The 25,988-nt window shown below is 37.8% G+C and overlaps 1 protein-coding gene across 2 annotated transcripts in view; it reads right to left on the bottom strand.

Moving 5' to 3' along the window:
• Positions 1 to 2,919: 2,919 nt before the first annotated feature.
• The window catches only part of gtpbp3.S (GTP binding protein 3, mitochondrial S homeolog), a 42,120-nt gene continuing 19,051 nt past the window's right edge, over positions 2,920 to 25,988 (bottom strand). Inside the window, exons 4-10 of one of the 2 annotated variants that reach the window (XM_018239875.2) lie at positions 21,924 to 22,010; positions 21,297 to 21,499; positions 20,358 to 20,430; positions 19,096 to 19,239; positions 8,270 to 8,435; positions 5,174 to 5,467; positions 2,920 to 3,201 (exon numbers count right to left, since the gene is read on the bottom strand). In XM_018239875.2, the coding sequence (XP_018095364.1) occupies positions 2,970 to 3,201; positions 5,174 to 5,467; positions 8,270 to 8,435; positions 19,096 to 19,239; positions 20,358 to 20,430; positions 21,297 to 21,499; positions 21,924 to 22,010 (1,199 nt within the window). In that variant the 3' untranslated portion in view covers positions 2,920 to 2,969. The remainder of the gene's footprint in view (positions 3,202 to 5,173; positions 5,468 to 8,269; positions 8,436 to 19,095; positions 19,240 to 20,357; positions 20,431 to 21,296; positions 21,500 to 21,923; positions 22,011 to 25,988) is intronic. The other variant, XM_018239876.2, reaches the window with a different exon arrangement.

The following is a 25,988-nucleotide window of genomic DNA, read 5'->3' as shown; positions in this document are numbered from 1 at the left end:
GGAATTAAAGCACTCTGGCCACATTATATCCTATTACACTGTTACAGACCCAAATGTCAGACCCAGAGAACAGAAAGGGATTAACAAATACCACTTTCAGCTGCAATCCTATTTACATACAACTATAAAGTCATTGTAAATCTGCAAAAATGAATTTTGGTAGGTTGCTTAGAATTACAATAACTTTTACAATGTAAATTACCAGTTTTTGATTGTTGGACTCCTTTTAGGGAAAATTATTATTGATGTAGAAACCACTAAAAGTTGACATGAATTTATCGAGTTACAAAAAATGCTATTTGAATTTAACAAAAAATGGTTATTTTAGAAACAAGGTGGCATTTACTGGTCACCTGTTCAAAAGCAAACATCTTATTGGTTGCCATGGGTTACTGCTCCTGGGAAAACTTTGAAAGGAATAATCAAACAATTGCATGGCTGAGCACACAGTTTAAATGGCTTTACCACTAAACGCAGCTGCATTTTCATCCGACAGTTGGATAAATGTAGTTCTTACATGCTATTCTCCTTCGCTTCCTGTTTCTTCAAAACATCCGACACGTCACATGCGTTTTGTCGCATGGCAACGTGTCGGCACCCGCCGCGTCGTGGAGTTTCTCTCTAATAGTACATGTTTACTCCAATATTTAAAATGTGCTTAGTTCTCTTATAAAGTCTGATATATTCATACAGATCTTACAGAAAGATCCCAATGACTTAGCATCAGAGTACCGACAGTAAAAGGACACTTAACAAATGTGCATTCATAGCTTTCATTTTGGTCCAGCGTGTTTATGGGTATCAGGATTGCCTGCAATATTTAGCTTCAATGTTTTCAAGGTTACCGAGTGCTTATGGAATTCTGTAGCTTCCAGGATTCTCATCCCAAGGGCTTTTGAACAAGAAAGTGCAAGATTTCAAACTACTTTTATGCTGCTAAAGAAAGAAACAAACTGCCTGAAAGATAAGTGCCTATTGTTATGCTTTGTGGTTTCAATATACAAGATCCCACGAGATTTGACCTCACCCTACTCATCATATAACCCTGACCCCAGCTTTATTTACTTAGCAAGTCCAAGGAGGAAACAGCGACAGGAAAACAGATTATACAGTGCTGGAAAACTTTAGTGTTTACAGACCAAACAATCGGGTCATATCCAGCTAAAGGCGATTTGCTATTAGTTCATCAAAGTGCCTCCCTTGTTCCCAGTCCCTGTGATATCAACAGCCCACATCATGGCATTAGAAATGTATAAAAAAAAAAAAAAAAGCTAAACATAAAATATTATATATTTATTCAAAGTAAAATCAAAACACAAGTACCCATAATATGCAGTAGAGCACTGAAGCTCACATGGTATTCAAAATAACATTGGCACTTACAATAAGAAGCTACACTATCCGTATTGTCTACACTGAGTGCCATTTTTAGGTACCAAGATGGTACATTATGTGCCTCTGCATTGACGTGCTTCCCATACACACTGGCTTCCTCAGAAGTTGTTAAAGGAACAGCAACACAAAAAATGAATGTCTTTTAGTAATGAAAATATAATGTACTGTTGTGCTACACTGTTAAAACTGATGAGTTTGATTGAGAAACTCTACAATAGTTTATATAAACAAGCTGCTTTGTAGCCATGGGAGCAGCCATTCAAGCAGGAAAAGGAGATAAATAACAAAGCTCTGTTGTATACAATGGGATTCTTCAAGACTTATCTGTTGTGTATACTGTGCTTGAATGGCTGCACAGCAACTATATCTGTGTTTCTGAAGCAAACACACCAGTTTTACCAGTGCAGGGCAACAGTACATTATATTGGCATTCCTTTAAGCCACTTTCAGTTTTTGGTGTTACTGTTCCTTTAAAGTGGACGCATGCACACATGTCGCATACACATAAAAATCTGTATGATAAAAGTCATGGAACCCAAATTCTTTTTTCCATGAAAGCATCCATACCTGTTATATTGGTTTTCAAATACGTGAGCTGTCAATCAAACATTACAGGTCAGGATCGATGTCTGGGGCATAGTTTTGAGGCATTCAATTACTTTCACTTTCCATTCAGCGCCTCCTATATGTCACTGCTCTCCCCACATTCCCCCTACCTCCTAACACTCTATAATTGTGTAGGGCACTGTGTATTGGCATTAGGTCCCCCATGCAGGTGTATTAACAAGAGTTTTTTGGTGATACACAACTTGGCTTAATAACAGTGTCCACAAAATGGCTCCTGCCTACTTGCTGTGATTGTGTAAGGTCCCCTTTAAACAATTTCCACTTGTTTTTGATTGTGGATGCTTTCATGGAGTATTGCACACGGTCTTTTTTATTTCTCTGGGCACGTTCAATTGGTCTGTTAGGGAAGTCATCATTTTGGCCCCATACAGACCCATGAAAGAAAGTTTAAAGAGAATGCCAACCCAAAACTTTTTTTTGCCTAATAAAAGAACCAAAATTTCTGCAACATTGTTTAACAAGTAAGAATCAGGAATTAAGCATATGCTGCTTTCAATAGCAACTGTTTAACATGTAACTTTAAAAGCACTGAAAAGTTTTAATAAATGTATATTGGAAAGTTATGTTTTGTTTTTGGAGATTGACTTGTCCTTTAACCCAATTAACCTAATTGTATGAGTCTCTCACCTACCGTTACTCCTTCTCCTGATGCAATGGGGTAATGAGGTTATTGATTTAGACTGATACAAAGGAAAGCTTGACAGATCACTTAAAAATGTATGAACATGTCTAATAAATGCTTGCTGCAGGGCTGCACTGATTGCATTTTTGTTTAAGATCTTAAAAATGGAAGGGCATTTCAGGTGGCAAGAGCTAAAGTTTCTTCATCGTATGCAAAGGGACATTGTGGTGGAACCCATTGTAGCACCTCAAAAGAAGTAGTCTAAACTTCTGCAATTGCAAATAAGCGAGTTTAATGCAGGTTAAGGACTTGACACAAGAAGTAGTCACTTTCCAATACAGAAATCTCGAAATATAATATCCAGGATCTCCTCCACTCCCACCTTTCCTGTAATGGCACCTAGTTCCCTGTGGCTGATACGTAGCTCTTCAGCAGCTAACACCAAATCTTGTTCCCGGTATGTAGTGTACCGTTCAAGGGCACTCAAACACTTATTGAGATGCAGACGGTGACGTGTCTGGGTTAGGCTAGGAGCTCCATGCAGAGGATCACCGCAACTGCAAAATAATGTAGAAAATGGTTAGTGAAGTATTGTACAAATGCAAACTGTTTTGAATTATACACAATTTTTTTATGAGAGTATCACTTAAGAAGTTAATAAACAGACAAAGCATCTCCAACAAAAAGATGCCCTACATACAATACTCAGACCTGGAGAAATATATATTCCTTACCAGGTATATATATATGTTTCTAATTCAGAAACTAACCAATATAATTACATAGTTAACTTAAAAAAAATAAAAATACAACTATTCATGTAGGGGCACATTTACTAAGCTCGAGTGAAGGATTAGAAATAAAAAAAACTTCGAATTTAGAGGTTTATTTTTGGGTACTTCGACCATCGAATAGGCTACTTCGACCTTCGACTACAACTTTGAATCGAACGATTCGAACTAAAAATCGTTCGACTATTCGATAGTCGAAGTACTGTCTCTTTAAAAAAAACTTTGACTACCTACTTCGCCACTTAAAACCTACCGAGCACCAATGTTAGCCTATGGGGACCTTCCCCATAAGCTTTCTAAGCAATTTCTGATCGAAGGAAAATCGTTCGATCGATGGATTAAAATCCTTCGAATCGTTTCCTTTGATCTGAGTAAATGAGGTAAATCCTTCGACTTCTATATTCGAAGTCGAAGGATTTTACTTCGATGGTCGAATATCGACCCTTAACCCTCGATAATCGAGCCTTAGTAAATGTGCCCCTAAATGTAACCCTTCAGCTTCAGTGACCTACATTAGGGAAAAATCAAACATGGTGATCAAATGTTACAAAATATTCCAAGATATGAGAATGCCATAATGGTAATTTGTTTTTAGTGTAATGCAGATCATGATATTCAGAGACAATTTGCAATAAATCACATTTTTAAAGTTTTTGTTCATTGGCTTTAGTTTACTGCAGTTATTGGGTAATTCAATTAGTATAATGCAGAGAAGTCTTATTCTGTGATATTCTGAGACAATGTGCTATTGGTCACCATATCTTTAAAGCCATGTAGCTTTTTGTTCATTGGCTTTAGCTAGCAGCAGTTATTTGGTTGCTATGATCCAATTTACCTTAGCAAGAAAAAGGCAAATAATTAAAAAATGAAGACCAAGTGAAAACTTGCTAAGTATAAGGCATTCTATAACATACTACAAGTTAAGTTATAGATGAACTACCCTTTATTTTCAAATAATATTCCATATGTTTCATTAGTAGTTTTAATACTGAATGACCAGCACCTGCCTCTTACATCTTTTCAAGGTTACCAAATGCTTATGGAATTCTGTAGCTTCCAGGATTCTCATCCCAAGGGCTTTTGAACAAGAAAGTGCAAGATTTCAAGCTACTTTTATGCTGCTAAAGAAAGAAACAAACTGCCTGAAAGATAAGTGCCTATTGTTATGCTTTGTGGTTTCAATATACAAGATCCCACCGAGATTTGACTTCACCCTGCTCATCATATAACCCTGACCCCAGCTTTATTTACTTAGCAAGTCCAAGGAGGAAACAGCGCAACAGGAAAACAGATTATACAGTGCTGGAAAACTTTAGTGTTAATAGACCAAACAATCGGGTCATATCCAGCTAAAGGTGATTTGCTATTAGTTCATCAAAGTGCCTCCCCTGTTCCCAGTCCCTGTGATATCAACAGCCCACATCATGGCATTAGAAATTAAAAAAAAACAAAGCTAAACATAAAGTATTATATATTTATTCAAAGTAAAATCAAAACACGAGTACCCATAATATGCAGTAGAGCACTGAAGCTCACAGGGTATTCAAAATAACATTGGCACTTACAATAAGAAGCTACACTATCTGTATTGTCTTCAGAGTTCCATTTTTAGGTACCTTAGCAAGAAAAAGGCAAATAATTGAAGACCAAGTGAAAACTTAGTATAAGTATAAAAGTATAAGGCATTCTATAACATACTACAAGTTAAGTTATAGGTGAACCTGCACCTGCCTCTTACATTTTTTCCAGCTTTTGCGTGAGAATATTAATGAAGTCACCCACTCCTTGGCTGGTTTGACAAGATAGAAAACATGTTGTGGGAAGCTCAGGGTCCTCACACAGCTCTTGCACTTTGTCAAGGCCCTCTGGGTGTAGCAGGTCTGACTTGTTTAGAACCAGCAAAACCTCCCTGTGGTTGCCCTCTGATGATGGAGAACTCAGGAGGTTCTTCAGATGTGTCAGTATGGAGATCCTGTTGAGAAGAACTTTGCTTGCATCTACTACTGTTATAATGATATCAGCATTATCTAGCCTAGAAAGCAAAGTAAAAGAAGAGTGAATATATATCACCTAGGAACTGACTTACACCAACTCATTTTAGAGATCTACATATACAAATTAGAAAGAGCAAAATGAATATCAGTTATAATAGAGCAGTATTGTTACAAATTAATTCACATGTGACAAGGTCTCTCAGCAGTACGAAAATGCCCCTAGTGTTCATGAAGTAGAAATGCAGTTTGTGACAATGTCTTCATCAGTATAGCTAAAAACCACAGTGTTCCTAAAGGCCTTTATCATCTAATCTCCTTTCTTCAAGCAGGGCCAGAACTAGGGGTTGGCAGAAGAGGCAAGTGCCTAGGGTGCAAAGGTAAATGGGTGCCATGCATGTACCTCTTTTGCAGTCTTCACTATTTCAGATCCTAATGTCCCCCCCATCTCTGGAGCATCTTCAGAGGTGTGATCTTCTGCAAATGGGTGCATGCACGTGGAGGGGGCAATATAGTTGTATGGCTTCCATCCCTTGCTCTATGTAAGGTTTTGCAGCTGCCGAAACTAGGTAGCTAGCTAATTGCTTAATTAAGTATAGTTAAAAGGAGGTGTGGAGCAACATCTCAGTGCTGCTGCTTCCCTATAGAGACCTCCTTGAGTGAAGGAGGGTGAGGGGCCATGGAAAGGAGTGCTTGTGAGCACCTGGAAACAAATATGTGATTCCCGTGAGTTGGAAAGAGCTCCAATAGTCTGGAGAGAGGACAAGAGAAACTGCTCCCTGGAGACAAGAGTGTCTCAAGTGAGCCCAGAGAGGATTCTGGGATTTGTGGTCCGCTTAAAGCCAATGAGTGCTAAACTCTAACGAGAATAAAGAGAACACCATTGAGGATGTGGAGTGGGAATTTTTGCTATGTGATTTCCCCCATGTGACGCCAGTGGGCTGAAGAATTGTGTTTTATTTGAACATAAAAGCCAGTAAAGCGGCAATTTAAACTCTTCAAGGTGGTCAGTCTCCATTTATGTGCTGAAATCTTGGGTTTCGCTACCGGAGGCTCATGAAATATATATACACACACACTTGTCCAACTGTATCAACTAGGCCACCATAACCTATGAATGCTCGATCAGCACAATGCACACAATTTTCCATTCTCTCCTCCTCTCACTGCAAATGAACAAGAATACTTTAACTCTTGGTCTCGTTTACTGGAGTGTGGGGAGGATTAGCTGCATGTCGAACTACACATTGCCTCAGGGTAATATGTAGTGGGGACAAAACAGGTCTAATGAAAGGGAGTATTTACTAAAGTCTGGCAAGGTAAGCTTGAGTTGGCTTTTCATCAATGAAGCTTGCTTCAATTTATGCAAAAACTCAAGGACTTAACTAATTGCTTCAACAAAATTCAGTAAAATAGAAAATAAAACGTACGTATGTTTCTTATTAGAAGGACCAAAGTAGTATTGTTTTAATAAAATCTGATACAGATATCCGATAATTAGGTTAGTGCAATTGCACACAGAGTTATTTTGAGGAATTTGCTGACTGGAAATTTTTGTAGCTTTAGGGTATCACTGTATGACCCTGCATTGCATGCTATAGCTATTGGCTGAAAGTGAGTGTACAGGCAATATTCCTCTGGAAACACAGACACATTTCCTAAAGAAAAGTATTTTGACAAGAGCTTGCATGAGTGCTTTTAAACAATTACAATTCTGGGTGTTTACATTTGATGAGGATTTGCAACCACTATTTGATATCACCTGTTTTGCAGCCATTATTTTGACATTCAGACATTCTGGCCACCTCACCGTGCAATCATTTTTAATAGTGATTTATTTGCATATTCAGTTCTGATTTGTTCTTGATTGCTTGATCCAGAATGCCCAGGGATTTTAAAGGGCTTGGGACAGGTTTGTCTTTTTTTTTTCTACAAAACACCATTACTTAGGAAAAAGTGTTATTGAACTATAGTATGTACAGGTAGCTGCCAGACATCTTGATTTGTGCCAGTGCAGAATTTTCTTTATTTTTTATAATACACAGGTTCCAAGTCATGAGACACAAGGGACATCACTACAAGACTTTATATGACATCATTAAGTACTGTTTATATAAAGGATAAAATATCCCCTACTGCTGTATATCCTGAAATTGTGTGTTTTTATATAGTCAAAAAAATCGTAGGTAACTAATTAACATTATAAATTACAGTAAACTATGGATGAACAGAACTCTCACATCCATGTTTGAAAAGACTAGTCCACAGGGAAAACAAAGTATAATTTGTTTTCATGCAGCCTATCACTCATGCAAGCTATCATCTTGCAAATGCATCCATTGTGCTGGCCTATATTCAGTAATGCAAATATTTTACTAATGAGCTTAGTTTGCCAGAGAAACACTCAATGCAGTTTTGTTTCCACTCGCAGCAGCTTTTAGATGGCACCACTGGCTTTTATGTGGCATTTTGCATCTTTTAATTTTAATCTAACCCAACTAACACGGGTTTGAAGAGCAAATGATAATGTTTATGTTACATTTACATTACAGTTAAGGAAATGGACTATACGTGGGGTTCGTAACTCAATGGGCAAAGGGTTACATGTTTTCTTTATTTAAATTAAAGTTTTTAACTGGACACAAGTCATATCACATACTGGCATAGTTATTCATAGCCAGATTCCTAATTTAAGTTTTAATAAATGCCTATGTAAGTCTTTAGTTTGCTACTAGGTTTTAGATAATTTTTCATTCTTGGCAGCTATCTTCCTTTTTATCAACACCATGTACAGAGTTCAGTTGCTTTGTATTAAATGAGTTGTTTATAGGGATTGCACCCACCGCTCTTTTGCTCTTCTTACACCTTCCTTTTCAATTGGGTCTTCAGACTCACGGAGGCCTGCAGTATCGCTCATGATAACAGGGTACCCCCCAATATTCAGTACTGTTTCCACCACATCACGAGTAGTGCCAGGGATGGGGGAGACAATGGCTGCAGGTTTTTGACCTGTGAAAGAGATATCCATAATATTAAGCTATATAATGTAAAAAGTATGTGATGGCACTGCACTGGCTATTTCCATTTCACCTTGGAGATCCATAACCTAAATAATGGCACTCTCCTTTTCCAGAGCTATGCGTCTGCAGGCAAAGGATTCAGAGGAATAACCAAAATAGTTATGAAGAATCTCATACATCACATCTACAGAACAATAGTGTTGTATTAGTAATGAGCCAATAGTGGAATAATGCCCTGTTAATTGCAGTGGCTGCATAACATGATGCATAACAAGAGGCTTCATAACATGATTTTTCTTTTGCTTCCAGTTTAAATAAATGGCAACAAATATACCCATAAAAAGTGTTGCACAACAACAGGGTTGTTTCCTCTGTCAGTACAGTAAACTACAATTAATACAAATAACAAACCTTTTAAGTCTATATAGAATCTGCCAAACTGCTAGTTAATCCAGAGGAAGCCTCTCCAATTTGCCACAGAGGGGAAAAAAATCCTTCCTTACTCCAAGATGCCAGTTGGTCCAATCCTTTGTTTTTGGTAGAAATTATATTGCTACATGGCAAATAATTTACTAACAGGTTTACTAGAGTAATAGAAAACCAACAGACCCAACAGTCATGTCTAGCATGCTGCCGATTCTGTATAATTGAATCATTCAAAAATGTTCAAAATAATAGCAGTGTGGAGTTCAATTAGTGAGATTCTGTGAAAAAACAGGTGTCAAGTATAGGCCCTTTTTTAAGGAAGGAAGGCATCAAATGTTGTGCATGCTGATTATAGTGCATTTCTCTCTGTAAATTGGAGTAAAAAGGATGGGTCGTTCCAGACATCGTTCAGGAAAACAGCATACTTTGATTAAAAAATTGATTGGAGAGGGGAAAACTTTTAAATTTATATAAAATAAAATTATAGGCTGCTCAACTAAAATTATCTCAAATGCTTTAAAATGGCAACCAAAACCTGAAAGACGTGGCATATACCATTCACACTGATAGCAGAATAGCCAAAATGGCAGACTCAGCCAATAATCAGCTCCAGGAAGAACAAAGAAGTTCTAATGTTACCTGTGAGTAATGTTACAATTAGAAGAGGCCTATGTGAAGCCAAACTGTAGGCAAGAAGCCACTGCAAAGTCCTATTGTTGAAAAAAAAGACATGCTGAAGAGGTGACAACTTGCCAAATAACACATGGATTGGTCTAAAGAGAAATGACGCAACATTTTGTGGACGGATGAAAGCAAGGTTGTTCTTTTTGGGTTTAGGGGCCTCAAATAGTTTGTCTGACAACCCCCAAACACTTAATTCAAACCAGAGTACACTGTGAAGCATGGTGGCTCAAGCATCATGATATGGGGATGTTTCTCATATTACTCAACACATGGATCAGTTTCAATATCAAAAAACTTGGAGGTCATGTTGCCATGAAATTCCTTTGAACAACAAGACTACGACTCAAGCACAACAGTAAACAAGCAACATCTTTGTTCCAGGCCAACAAGATTAATGTTATGGAGTGGCCAGCTCAATCCCCGGAACGTAATCCAATCGAAAACTTGTGGGGTGATATAAAAAATGCTGTTTCTGAGGCAAAACCAAGAAATGCAGAAGAATTGTGAAATGTAACAGGTGACAAAAATTGGTGTGTAGCAGTTCTCAGAAACACTGGTTATACAACTAAATATTAGTTCAGTGATTCAAATGAAAGCAAAATTGTGAAACATTTTTCAGTTGAATGTTTGAGTTTATAAAGAAGAATGCAGACACCACTATTTTTTTTTAAACAGCCTTATATTACCTTTTCTTCACTTCCTGTTAACACATTTGTTCAATTTTTCTTCCTGTTTTGATTTGGAATAGAATGTGCAGTGTTCCCAATGCATTTGCGTGTATGGAAATAAAAGCTATTATAAGGATTTTGAGCTTTATTCACTTTTTTTAACACACTGCTATTATTCTGAACGCAGCTATACATTAGTCATCATCATCATCGGTTAAGCACCCCAACTTGGCTAGCATTTCCTCATAGCAGAGATTTTCCATAGCTTTTATCAGCGTAGTTGCACTTTTCTGGACCCTCTCTAATTCACTAATGTCCATTTTTGAGTGCTGGAGACCAAAACTGTACGGCATATTACAGATGGGGCCTTAACAGCATTCTGACAGTGGAAGAATAACCTCCTCCCGCGAATATATGCCCCTTTTAATACAGCTTAAGACCTTATTTGGCCTTGAAGCTGCTGACTGGCATTGCTTGCTACAGCCAAGTTTATCATCTACAAGGACTCCAAGGTCCCTTTCCATTATGAATTTGCCTAGTTAAGACCCATTAAGGGTATAAGCAGCTTGCATATTTTTACATCCCTGATGCATTTATCAACTTTGAATCTCAGCTGTCACTTAGCTGCCCAAATTGCCAATGTGTCAAATCCTTGCTGAAATTAATTAAGCTGCTTAGTTTACTAAAAATATAATGTACTGTTGCCCTGCATTGGTAAGTTTGCATCTGTTATCTGCTATGTAACCTGGTCTTTGAATGGCTGCCCCCATGGCTACACAGCAACTTGTTTATATAAACTATAGAAGTGTTTCTAAAGGAAACATACCAGTTTTACCAGTGCAGGGAAACCGTACAAGCCTCCATTGCAAATTCAAAATCAAATCCAGGCTCCAAAATCAGGGAGCATTTTCTCATGGTGGTGGGGGGTGTTCTGGTATGGGCTTCATTTTGGCCTGGACAGCTTGCTATAATTGATGGAACAATTAATTCTGAACTATACCAGAGAATTCTAAAGGAATCTGTCTGCCAACTGAATTTCAAGAGACAGTGGGTAATACAGTCAGCCAACAATCCTAAACAAACAATTTGTTTTACCAAAGAATGGTTAAAGAAGTAAATGTTCTGGAATGGTTAAGTCAAATAATTTTTTCAATTACACATGACCAAATATTATAATTTTTGTTTTATTAGTTTAACTAGGTTTTCTTCATCAGATGATGTTTAGGTCACAGTCTTAAAAAAATATAGAAATATCTTAAAAGGTTTACAAACTTTCAAGCACCACTTTATGTGTTAATAATAACAAGGAAAAAAGTAGCAAGGAAGAGGTCCAATTTTGTTTTTTTGGGGGGGGGGGTTAGCGGCAGGGCAATATATCAGCATCCTTTTCCTATATTGCACTGAGCTGGTAAACGTTTTAAACAATGAAATCCATACTAATACTACTGTAAGCTAAAAATACAGAGGTAACGATCTGACCCCATTAATCACTACATGGCAATGAAAAGGTTCACATCCTACAAAGCAAAACATATAGCTAAACAATGGGGAGCACTTGACGGGGAAGGAAATTAAATGAAACTGTAACTGATGCTACCTGGAACACATTAACCTCTGCAAGAGGCTAAATTCTGCCAGTCACTGGAGAAAAAAAACCAGATTGCAATACTCTTTTTGGTGTTCTGAAAACAGCTTTTTTTTTTAAAGAATAGTCTGTCTCCCACCCTAGCAAGCCTAATATATGGTAAATTGATTCAACTTTAAATGAAATTACGTCATAAAATGTTTAGTTGTTTGCAGTAGTGCACAAAATTAGAACTATGGAGTTGAGTCAAACACAGTTATCTCTCTCTTTAGGTTGCTCAGTGATTACAGTAAATTTAACATTAGGCTTCCATCTCATAAAAAAAGCTAACCAGTCCCTACTTAATACTTCTTGCACTAACAAACTGCAATAAATAATAAATATCAAGTAGGGATTGTCCTCATTCTGACCACCTATGTGTGACCCCTCCTATAATTTCCCATGTTCCCTCCACTTTGTGAAGGAGTAACCCTAGGCTATGCAAAGGAAGATTTATTGCTTATTTAGGCTGGTGGCAGATGGGGAAATTATTACTAATCTCCCAGTCTACCGCCAGCCTTAATCTCCACCTGGTAAAATGATCACTATTTAGGCTAACTGAACAGCCATTTTATTGGTCACTGGATGTCTGGCACGGTTTGGTCCCCATTTCCACAGTTTAAGGTGCTAGATTAAGCAATTAAGGGCATACTGTTTAAAAAACATGGCAAATTTATTAAGGTGTGTTATACTTTACAGCATGCAGGCACCAGATTTGCAGCGGTTACTTTTCATTGCTGTAAGAAAAAATGCGTAAAAATGTACACCGTTTTTTTTCCACAGCAAAGCCTGGTAATGTGTGGTGTATTATCCCACATTTTTTTACACTACATAATAAATATGCCCCTATGTATTGTATGTCTAGCCAATTAGCATGAATGAGTTTACATGGTGTGGAGGCGCAATCTCTATTTTATTGCGTATAAGCTATTGTGAGCAGTCTGGTATAATATCAATTCTAGGAAAGTCCCCAGGGTCAAGAGACAGGAAAGCTCACAAACAGTCCCGGCAGAGAGGTGCACATCCCTAAGGACAAGAGGTCCAGTTCCAAACTATTCTTTCAGACAGGAAATCAAGTAGGGGAGGGCCTATGTAACTAGTGTATTGCCAGTGCAAATTGGGGTCAACAGGATTCAGTGTCACCTGCCTGCATGTTATTTTTCCATTTTGTGTTACAGAAAATCTGAAATTGTCAACATTTTGGGGGTCAAGCCCACTTATTGCAGTCCTACTTCTGTACCCACTTAAATACAGATATGAAAGCCATAGCTGCAACACTCACACTATTATAATTCCAAGGTGAAGTGGTTATGAATTTTAACCCAAGAGAGGTCATGAAAAACTAATTATTACTGATGCACAGCATTGGGACAAAGATTCCAAAGTAAAATCCTAGGGTAACGTAAAAGTCTTAAGTTTGCCCACATTTAGTAACACACTCAAATTTAGGTCTGAATGCAAAGTACTAACATATGGTAAACACTTTCATAAGGAGTGGACTACAGAAATATTTACCCTATTTTTAAAACTTTGTGGCTTATTTATACAATTGTAAAAAGGGATGCAGTGCTTCTTGTTACTGGAACAGTACTTCTTTTTACAAAAGTACACTTGTATGAGTCTATGGTTTTAGAAAGTTGGGGGGGGGGGTCTGTATAACAGTGATGTGCGGGTTGACCTGAAGCCACAGTGACCTGGGTTGAAATGTAGCCAACCATTGCAGGTTAAGATTGGGTGCGGGTCAGACTAGGGAAGTAAATTCCCCATGCTTCCAAAGATTCTGTGTCTTGAAACCAGAGGTGTTAACAGAAGTAGCATACAGAGGGAGAAGAAATGGATGCAGGTCCTACAATGGCAAAATTTTTCCAGGTTAGGGCAGGAAGCAGGCTAAGGTTTTGTTGGTTAGGGGTGGGTTGAATTTTTCCTGACCCGCACATCACTACTGCATTGCTTTGAATAAATATACACAGAAACTAGGCACAAGCCTAGTAAAGCGACATAGAAACTAGAGTAGCTTCTAAACTTGTGTAAATACATTAAACCTTAGGCCAATTTACCAACTACATTAGCCTTTTTGCAGGTTCTTGAGACCTGTACAAGTTTCTTCCTATAAACTTCAATGAACTAACACACAGAGCAGTTTAGATAGACAGGGATTAACACCAGTTTACAAATGTTACACAGTTTTTGAAAACGTAAAGTTAAAAGCTTGTTTTTTTAAACGCAGCCCTTTCTGATGTCATCTTTAGCACCATCTTGTGGCCATATGCAAAAATTCAAGTGGCAACACAATCCAGGGCTTCCTACAAAATAATGCAAATTACAAAACAATCACAACAATTAGAAAGCAACTCAGTTAAAACACTTGGTTATATAACTATAAATACCTAAAGGGTTTATTGTAAGCAGCCACTGTTGGTAAGTTTAATTGGGCCGGGGGGTATATTTGGGCCTGTGTACTTGAAATGCCAGGATCGATTTTAAATCTCAGACTGGACATTCATTAAATTGAGATCTGTATTACATCTAGCAACTTTCTTAAAGTGATACTGACACTAAAAAAAAATACTCTTCAAAATACTAATGCACATTAAAAGTTACCTATAGGTCATGTTGATAATTTTACGAAGAGAGATCTGCTTTTGTAATTAATAGTTACTTGACATTTCTAAACCTGACTGTTTTGCCAACCTGACTGTCTCTTCCATGTCCGGACTGAGAATTAAAATAGGCCCTGGCATTTCAGGTACACAGAGGCCCAAACAGCCCCCACCGGCCCACTAAATACTGACTTTCTATGGCACCTTATAGCAGCTCCTCTGGCATTTGCTAGAACCCACAGATTGCCAGTCCGGGCCTGGTCTCTTCCTAACTTGTCAGTTAGAGATGCTAATACTAACAGACTAAAGCTATACAAATATGGCAGCACCCTCATAGAGGAACATGGGGATCAGATAGGTAAGGTAAAAGCATTGGGCAAATACTTTTCTGGCAGAATTATTAACAACATGCAAAGACAATGCTAGGAAAGATGTAATATACTGTTTAAATTATGGTGTCAATCTCTCTTTAAAGGAAGAGTAACACCAAAAAATTAAAGTGAGTTAAAGGAATGGAAGTATACTGTACTGTTGCCCTGCACTGGTAAAACTGGTGTGTTTATATAAACTATAGTAGAGTTTCTGTAGCAAACAAGCTGCTATGTAGCCATGGGGGCAGCCATTCAAGAATACTGTAGACAGTAGATAACAGATACGCTCTAGGGAATCCTATTGTATGCTACAGAGCTTATCTGTTGCGTATCTTGTGCCTTTTCTTCTTTTTCAGCTTTGAATGGTTGCCCCAATGGCTACAAAGCAGCTTGTTTATATAAACTATAGTAGAGTTTCAATAGTAAACATCAGCTGTACCAGTGCAGAGCAACAGTACATTATATTTGCATTACTTTAATACATTTTCATTCATTCATATTGGTGTTACTGTTCCTTTTGTGAACAACAACACAATCCATAAAACTAAAAAGAGACAAATTTACTAAGAATTTTTACAATAGAGGCATCAGGCATCATAAATATTCCACAAAATTAAGCAAACTCATCATGCCACAAAAGGTATAGTAGAGGTAGTAGTAATATGTGAAATTCTGTGCAATATATATATTAGGGAGTTGTGGGGATTGCTAAGAAATGCATCAGAGATAAAGTACATGGCAGAAATATTTTTTTTCTGTGGAAAATTATGGAAATACGTCAAGTTCCTTATTAATTTCACTGAATGTTTGTTAATGTTAGACCTGAAAGTAATAGCAGGCCAGCCAGTGAAACATGTCACATTTCCGCCTGGTAAGGAACAGTTTGTTTTTGAAGTTCCTGATAACACAAAAGCAAAAAGAATCAGATGAACAATTATTTCCAATGACACCGGGATTGGCTTCACTAAACATCTGAAGTGCCAAAAACAAAGCATTCCAGTAACACTTGAATTTAACAATTCAATTGGCTTGGGAAGGTGTATGGGGGATAACTGATATAATTTTATGTCTGTAGTTAAGATTTAGTAGATTTCAGGAAAATGGAAAACAACAAAAAAAGCAGGTGGGCTATTTAGATCAACGAGGGTCAACAACCAGCTTGTATACTAGAGCATGGGTTACATTTACATACTTAAGGCTAGGCCTTCGCACTACACAAAACTTGGTGTAGTGCAACTACAACTCGCACAGGCTACTGTGCATAGACTGAATACAGAAGAGGGTGCCAGGAGGTTCTTGCAAATTAAATAGAACAAAATATTTTATGTCAGAGACAAATGATCCACAGGGTTACTTACAGTGCATACAGTGCAGAATAGAAATGCATAAGGCTAGGACAGTCATCAGAGATAACAGCAGTCGTGTGGCCTTAGGATCTAGTCAAGACAGTACAGTATACCTCCAGGCAGAAATACCTCACACGGGGTCTGAATCTCACCCAGTGGAGTGGTCAGGGAGGAGAACCTAAAGCCTGACACCCTATCCTCTGTGTCCCTTCAATGTAGGCAATCTTATAGCCTAGGGAAAACCCCAGGTCCCACACAATCAAGATAATAGCTCTAATATAGCCACCATAAAACACGGGGCCCTGTACAACAACATTTTCTGGGCACCCTGGGCTCCACCCACCCCAGGTCAGCCCCAGGCTCTACCTTAGACAGCTCCTACCCCACACAGACACGTGCGCTAAAACAGTAAAAACACTTTTGGCAAATGGATTAAAAAGCATGCCACCCTATCAAGGTAGACTCTTTAAATAGGTACCTACGCGAACCTCAATTGCATTTCTTTTTAGAATTTACCTGCAATTCTAATGTACGAATACTAATCTGGCCCTTGTTGCAAAAAGTTTTGACACCCCTGACTAAAATATTGTATTGATTTATGAGCAAATGTATATTGCTAGGTTTAAGTAACAACTATTTATTATGTAACTTTAATAAATAAACTGTAATAAATATCTTAATAAAAATAATTAAACAGAAGGGTAATTAAGTCAAACGGTTTGTTGACAGTGTCTTGAGATCTACTCCTCACCAGCTAAAGGTCTCCTGGTAGATCCCAATCGAACTTTTGGGCACCCCTGTACTAATAGGAGTCATTTTGTTTAATCAATTGGTCAAAATAAAAAAAAGCCCCCACCCCTACAAGTTAAATAAAAATCATTGGTGGTCAAACACTTCTAGAAGTTAAACAAAAAAAACTGGTGGTCAGACCCCAAGTTAAAAACGAATCATTGGTGGTCAGGGCCCCCCCCTCCACAAGTTAAATAAAAAAAACATTGGTGGCAGAGCCCCCCTACGTATTAGAAAAAAACATTGGTGGCCAGGGTTCCCCTATACTTTAAATACTTCATTAACAGTGCTGTCAGGGAAATGCAGACTTCAGAAGGGAGGGCAAAAGGTACAGCTGCACAGGGATTGGATGGGTCAAGTTTAAACCTCTCCTCAAGCCTGTCCAATCCCCATGCAGTTTTGCCGGGACTGCATGAAGATGATGATGAGCGCCCACTCTCCCTTCCGAAGTCTGCAGCTCTCTGACAGTAGAGGGGCTGGCTGAACAAGTGTGGCACGGGCAAGCCCCCCTAAGCCACAAAAACCGAAGGGGCCCGGGAAATTGGTCCCCCCTGTAGCCCCCTGATGGCGGCCCTACTGACAGTAGATCATTTTAAAAGGAGAAAGAAAGTAATTTACTTACCTGACACCCCAGGCCGGTGCTCCTATCAGCAGAACATTACACCGGCCTGGGGTTCTGCCAGCGAGCTCCTCGGAGCGATCGACTTCTTCGCACAGTAGACTGAAATAGCCGCCTTTTTTTTTTTTTTTCTTTTTAAAGTTTGGCTTTCCACACTACTGCACATGCGCAGTCGTGAGAATATAGAAGAAGCAGGGAGATGATCGCTCCATAGTGCTCGCTGGAAGAACCCCAAGCCGGTGCAGTCAGATAAATAAATATAATCACTTGGGGTGCCTAACCTTTGGCACCCCCAAGCAAAAAAACGTTTGTTCTTTAAATGAACAGTTCAATGTGGAAATAAAAACTGGGTAAATAGATAGCCTATCCAAAATAAAAAATGTCTCTAATATAGTTAGTCAGCCATAAAAACTATCTATAAAGGCTGGAGTGACTGGATGTTTAACAGAACAGAATACAACTTCCTGCTTTTCAGCTCTCTAACTCTGAGTTAGTCAGTGACTTAAAGGGGGGCCACATGGGACACAACTGTTTAGTGAGTTTGCAATTGATCCTCAGCATGCAGATCAGATTCAAAAGCAACAGCAACCCATTTGGCCCTCCCCCAAGTCACCGATTGGTTACTGCCTGGTAACCAATCAGTGAAAAGCAAGAGAGCTGAAAAGCAGGAAGTAGTGTTCTGGCTATTTTGTTTCACATACATTTCACATAATTTCACATTTTTGCACTCCGCAGTGGAACACACGTGATGAGACACATCATGCGCCATCTTGGATTTTCGGAAAGAGCTACTTGTAAAGTGAAGACATCACAAAAATGCTATTGGATCCAGCACTAAGTGACCTGTCACCAAGTGACCGTGCCCAACTGTACCCTTGACGAAAGACCGGAATGCAGGATCTGGCAAGATCAGTCCATTATTGGGAGGCACATATAGCTGGAAAGAGAGGGGGTGTGGGGCACGCCCCAATTAACCCCTTATGTAACCTGCTCTATATATATATCTCCATATAATACACAAAAGCTATGAATATCCTGTAAATTATATCCTTATAAACGGTGAGTTCTGATGTCATCAGTTATAAACGGTGAGTTCTGATGCCATTTTTGTCACATGACTCACTGAAATTTGTGTATTATAATAAATAAAGTACCCCCAGTTGCAAAATATGAGGATATTAGAAGTTACCTCGGAGTTCCATGACCTGTATAAAAACACTCGGCCTTCGGCCTCGTGTTTTTATATGGTCATGAAACTCCTCGGTAACTTATAATATCCTTATATTTTACAAGAGGGGGTACTTTATTCACTATATAATAAGTTTGACAACCCATTTGGGAAAACGACCTCTTACTTGATTATCAAATTGGAGTACTATAACTCACACCGTAATGCTCTCAAGTTGGAGAACTGCAACTCTACATAATTTTTCTTTACATAATTGTTGTGGCAAGACTGTGGGAACCATACAATACAACCTAGGAGATTTGGAATATCCTATTATTAAACAGAGAAACATACTAGTCACATTAAGCAGGCTGCTTTTTCCAGCATTGGTGGCTCCAGCTAAAACCAAATGAAGTCCATCTCTAAGTCTCTCCCCTCGCCGGCTGTCTCTAAGATGCTCCTCCAACTCCTCCCGAAGCTTCCTTACCTCTGTATCAACTGCCAATTGAAAAAAAAAAAAAAAAGAAAGGCGATAATGCACATACTTCAACTGTACAACATAGCATGGCTGCCAAGGACAGAAGAAAGGGAACTGATATCACTCCAATTTGCAATGTAGCAGTAAAGAGTGACTGAGGTTTATCAGAGCACAAATCACGACCTGAGGGCACCTGGGAAACTGATGTCAATCCCCATGCCAAATTTTAAAATTAAATATACACAAATCTGTTTTTTAAAAAAAAGATTTCAGTGCAGAAACTCTGCTGAAGCAGCAGAATAAACTGATGCGTTTTGAAAAAAAATGTTTTCCAGCAATAGTATTCCTTTAAAGCTATAAATAGTTTTAGCTGCAAAACTAGTTGAAGACTTATTTACAAACTAATGAGCAATATAATGCATGCGCTTATGAGAACTTTGCAAAGATAGAAATTGAATCAATACACAGCCCTCTACACTTTAGCCTTGTATGAAACTTTAGTTCATTTTAATGTGCCAAATACAATGTAAAGTACATGGCTCACAGACACAAGGGGAACACCAAAAAGTGAAAGTGTTTTAAAGTAATGAAAATATAATTTAATGTTGTCCTGCACTCGTACAACTGGTGTGTTTGCTTCAGACACAAGGGGAACACCAAAAAGTGAAAGTGTATATTTGGGTTTCTGAAGCAAATACTCCATTTGCATTATATTGTTATTCCTTTAAAGCACTTTCATTTTTGTGGTGTTACTGTTTCTTTAAGGAGGTGTTGCCTGAATGACCTGGCCATGCTGCCAGCCAAGTAGTGTTGTTAAAATTTTGCCACAACTGATTGATCATGCAAGCAAGTTATTTTAAAGGTATCCAGAATGTACATCTTCTTTTGGTACTTTGTTATTCTGACCCACCAGATGGCATACTAATAACACAGAAATTATGCTGTATAGAATGAGGTTTTGTGTGGTATAATCAGTATAGCACCCTACACCCATCATTACAAAAGGAACACATTTTTATTGTGGTTCTATGATTTAATCTAGAGTGTCCACACTGTCCACGCAAAATACAGCTGTATCTAAAATCAAGCATGGAAAGTGAAAGTATATTTTCTGGTTGGTGACTGTTTTCAATTTTACCTGTAGTCAAGACATTCTCTTCAACATTGTCATCCTCACTGAAATCTATGAATGCTTCTATATGGGCCAGAGCCTGTAAACAACATGGGGAAAATTTCAGTTCAAAACAGGAATGGGGTTTATCGAGGCTTCAACACATATTGTACACAGTAGAACATATTTGGGATACAGATCTGAAATCCCTCTTTCTCTATCTTCCTTAGCATAGCTCTGTTTACCAGAATGACAAAAGGAAAGTGAGTGCAGTATTACACTTCGGCTCATTTACGAAGCCCCAAAGAGTCTTGTTATTTACTCATGGCTTCTCTTTTTGGCACACCTATTTACACTAATAAAATAAAGTTGGCTATACACAGGAAAATTTAAGCTACAGATTCTGTCCCTTTAGATGGAGCTGGCAGCTTATCCGACTCTGTCTTCTCTATAGATATCTGACTGATTTTCAGGCAGGTTTGAAAATTCCATTGGGTGGGGACCACATTGCTGCACTGATGCTGCCCTCTGACAATGGGTCTGCAATTTAATGATCTGACTGGCCCCTGGTCAGCCCAATGTGGCCAAACTAAGTGTGCAAAGAGCTGTGCTTCCCTCCAGAAGATGTGTGCCACATGGGTGTTGCCAGTAAGGTGATGGGGAGCCATGTGAAGAACAGAGCTCTGTGAAGAACAGATCCTATGAGCTCAAGTGGATGGATGCAAAATTGCTACCAGCACTTTAAATTAGGCAATTCTACTGTGTCAGCAGCTTGGTAAAATTGAAGTAGAAAAATATCATTATTAGGCTTCTTCTAAGCTTCGACAGGTAAAAAATCAGTAGAAATATATCAATGTAAAAGGGTACATAAACTTTTTGATAACTGCTTTATCGCATGTAAACTTAGCTGAAGCAATGTTAAGAACGTACACCCTCCTTTTAGCAGGAAACTTTTAATAATCTAACCGTAACTAGCCTGCGGCTCCACTTCTGATACAGCTGTCCAAGATCCCCAGACATCTGGCGTAGTGCCTGCCGCCTCTGGATCTCAGTCTCTGCATGTATAAGGTCTCCTAGACCCTCTGCTTCTGTCAGATCTAGCTTTCCATTCTGGAAGGCTCGTTTTGTAAACTCCCCTGGTTCTGCAGGACGCAACATTTGTACGCTACCTACAGATTTAAAAAAAAAGCTGTAGTTGTGATTAATGCAATAAGGACACACTTGTAATTGAACCCAAAGTTTACTGTACCATAACAATTATTTGTCTTGAAATATTTGCTCGGTATAGAAAAAATAGATAACATAGCCGTGGTGATTTTTAGGCAACATATTGGGCTAAGTTCTGCTTAAGGTTATAAGTGACCCCCAGTTGGTGCTTTAACCCTCCTATATTTAGCAGTTTTGTGTGCAACAAATTTTAGAGGCAGAGCTGTCCAACCTTGTCCACAAAAAAGGCTTCAATATGTATTTTACTAAATGTCTTGGGACTGAATTATATTAAAATTTCCTATAGAGCACAAGTAATTCAATGTAATTCCTAAGTAATTTAAAATGCTAGATTTCAATAACAGATGTTTATGAAGATGAACTCACCAAGTGCCTGCAACACTCCCATGACCACAGCTGGACCCCCATGGACATGGTATTCACAGCAATCCTCTCCAGTGAAACTTTTGGGGCCTACAAATAAAATCATTCAATGATTTCAGAAAGTATGCCTGATCAGCATAGATAGTCACAAGTTTGTGCTTTTTCAATGTAAATGAACAGTAATTCACAAAATAATCAAGAGAGTTGATTGTTGGCGAGTGACAAGTGTGGGAATCCTGCAAAAAAACACAAAAATACACCTCTTTTGGGACAAAGAGCATATTGGAGTAAAATCTCTGAGGTGGCACTGGCAGAACTGCATTGATAAATCATGTCTTCTTAAAGTGATACTGCCACTAAAAAATTATTTTCAAAATATTAATCTGCATGAATATAGGTCATGCTGATCATTTTTCAGTGATCTTTCTGTTTTTGTAAGTAATTGTTACTTGAAGTTCATAAACCTGTTTTGCCAACCTGACTGTCCGTTCTTAACCTGTCAGTAAGAGTTTCTAATGCTAACGGAATACTGCTGCACAAATATGGCAGCCCCCTTATACAGGAACATTGGGGTAAGAAAGGTAATGTAGAAGCATCATGCAAATACTTTTATGGCAAAATGATAATTAACATTCAAAGACAATGTTATTTAAGATATAAAAAAAAAATATTTTCTGGTGTCAGTATCTCTTTAAGGCAGCATGCTTTACTGTCTCAGCTCTGATAAAGGAGGAAATGTATCAGAAATATTAACCAAATATGATATGTTAGACTCCTTCAAAAGCCCAGTCCCGATGTCATCCTACCTTATACCTCTAACCAGCAGTAGCACTAATCTTAACATCTAACATTCCAACAATGGCTTTAGGTATGGTTTATCAATGTGACACACTTAGGTGCACTCTGCTAAAATTATATTGGAGGGATGGGTTTCAACATGAATTGGCACCACCAGCCAATAAGAGTGGCTGAGGGTGTTCCTTTATAAACTTGAGAGGCAGTGCTTGGGGATTAAACATTAAACAATTGTTTGAAAGTGTTACATTTATAAATGAATATGAGTGTTTACTGTGTGTGTGTGTGTGTATATATATATATATATATATATATATATATATATATATATATATATATATATATATATATATAACAAACAAGGGAAAGTTGTGCTCACCACTAATTTTTAAAATCATTAGGCGGGGGTGCAATGAGGGTGTGACCACAAAATACATATAGACAAATACAAGATTCCTCTGCACTCAACCCATTATCAATATATTTAAGACAGAGACATTTTGTGCATACTGCTACTGAAAAATGCTTTACCCTTTAAACAAAACAGGGATTGTTTGTCCATATATTGCAATATATTTAAGATGGCCAACTACGTCAAAGTCATCCCATATCTGGCCAGTCCTATGCTCAATTTTCATTTGATTCATTAAGAATTCTATGGTTTCATTATACATTTTACATTTTATAAAAGGGACGAATACGTTTTACCTGCAACTTACTAGCTGCTTTCAAAGTAAAACTCCCAAACTTGGCTGCCCTTTTATTAGACACCAGTGGGATCACCTGACTATAGTTGGAGGGGGTGGGAGCTACAACATGGAGCTGGTCACTGCTCTTGTAGAACTATAACAAACAAGGGAAAGTTGTGCTCACCACTAATTTTTAAAATCATTAGGCGGGGGTGCAATGAGGGTGTGACCACAAAATACATATAGACAAATACAAGATTCCTCTGCACTCAACCCATTATCAATATATTTAAGACAGAGACATTTTGTGCATACTGCTACTGAAAAATGCCTTACCCTTTAAACAAAACAGGGATTGTTTGTCCATATCTTGCTCCCACCCCCTCCAACTATAGTCAGGTGATCCCACTGGTGTCTAATAAAAGGGCAGCCAAGTTTGGGAGTTTTACTTTGAAAGCAGCTAGTAAGTTGCAGGTAAAACGTATTCGTCCCTTTTATAAAATGTAAAATGTATAATGAAACCATAGAATTCTTAATGAATCAAATGAAAATTGAGCATAGGACTGGCCAGATATGGGATGACTTTGACGTAGTTGGCCAGCTTAAATATATTGCAATATATGGACAAACAATCCCTGTTTTGTTTAAAGGGTAAGGCATTTTTCAGTAGCAGTATGCACAAAATGTCTCTGTCTTAAATATATTGATAATGGGTTGAGTGCAGAGGAATCTTGTATTTGTCTATATATATATATATATATATATATATATATATATATATATATATATATATATATATATCTCTATCAAAGTATCAATGGAAGTTTTTGCTCTGTATCTTCGTCAAAAAAGAAAAAAAAATTAGCAATTGCTCCAAACCAATTGCTCCACTGGTGCAGTGTGTACCCAGCCAAGAGCAAGTCATCAACTTATACTGAATAACAGATACACACTTTAAAGTGGTTTCAGTTAATCACAAATATATTGCTTGACAATACATCCTGAAACATACAATATACTAAGGATTCATTAGGACTACTTTAGAGTATGTCTTAGAAAAGTAATTTTCATTTTCCTGTGCTGTAGAATAATAAGCTCAAATATCAGCCGCGCAAAGAAGAATATGAATGCTGACACAGTTCCTCTTGTCCATGGTCATCAAGTTTTGTTATACCCAATGCAGATTTACATATGCCATTAAATTTAAACACAATTTTTTTTTCAAACTACAAGTCAATTGCACACTGTACAACTACTTTTCTGGCTATTGGGAAAATGTACCTTATGTTCCAAGATACTATGCCATATTTGGTTGCATAAAGGGGTGATTAATCAAGGTTCGAATTTGAATTTTTGCCACAATTGGATTTTTTTTTTTGCACAAAAACTGTAATGTCTGGTATTTAGTAAGCAAAAAAATAATAATCAAAAAATTGAATGTAAAAAACCAAAAAACTTGCCAAGTTTATGTTAAAGTCAATGAGAATTGTCCTAGGCAAAATTCAAGCCATTTTTTAAATTCTAGTTTTAATTCGCATTTGTAAACTCCAAAATTAGAGTTTTTTTAAACTTTTGAGGCATTTGATTTTTTTAAAAAATTTTCATAATAAAGCAAACATTTGAGTTTCTCTAAATTGTGAGTTTATTCGAAGTAGAAAAGAATTTTGATAAATAGGCCTTGAAATAATTACTTATTCGAAGTAATACTTTTTCTTTAACATTGAATTCAGTTCTCTCTCTGGCACAATAGCAGCAGTAAGATATCCATTATAACCAGCTTAAGAGAAGGGAGGGAGATGCAACAGAGCAAGAATATCTCCAAAAATGCAGAGTATACAGCTTTTTAGCAATTGATTGCTTATTATAGGAAATAAAGCCTTTAACTGCTACAGAAGCAAAATGTAAACAAGTTAGGTCCATAAATAGTTGGACAGAGACAATATTTTTCTAATTTTGGTTCTGTACATTATAGGGACGCGCCAAATCCACTATTTTGGATTCGGCCGAACCCCCGAATCCATTTTGTATTCGGCCGAATACCAAACCAATGTTTCCTTTCCGCCCCTAATTTTCATATGCAAATTAGGATTCGGCCGAATCCTCCTGAAAAAGGCAGAATTCTGACCGAATACTGGATTCTGTGCGTCCCTAGTACATTACCACAATGAATTTTAAATGAAACAACTCAGATGCATTTGAACTGCAGACTTTCAGCTTTAATTCAGTGGGTTGAACAAAAGGATTGCATAAACATGCAAAAAAACCTTTTTTTTTTTTTTTTTAAAACAATCACTTCATGTCAGGGGCCCAAAAGTAATTGGACCCACAGCATGATTGAACCTCCACCAAATTTTACAGTAGGTCTTATCAGTCTAAAGCACTTTGTTCCAAAATGACTGTGGCTTGTCTAAATGAGCTTTTGCATACAGCAAGCAACTGTGTTTGTGGCGCGAGTGCATAAAGGGCTTCTGTCTCATCACCCTGCCGTACAGAATTTGTGCAAATTGTGCTGCATTGTAGAACGATGTACAGAAACACCATCTGCAGCAAGATGTTCTTGCAGGTCTTTGGAGGTGATCTTTGG

The sequence above is a fragment of the Xenopus laevis genome, chromosome 1S (assembly GCF_017654675.1).
Source record: "Xenopus laevis strain J_2021 chromosome 1S, Xenopus_laevis_v10.1, whole genome shotgun sequence".
Lineage (NCBI taxonomy): Eukaryota > Metazoa > Chordata > Amphibia > Anura > Pipidae > Xenopus > Xenopus laevis.
Note: the sequence above shows the minus strand (reverse complement) of the source record. Positions and strands in the feature narration are given on the sequence as shown.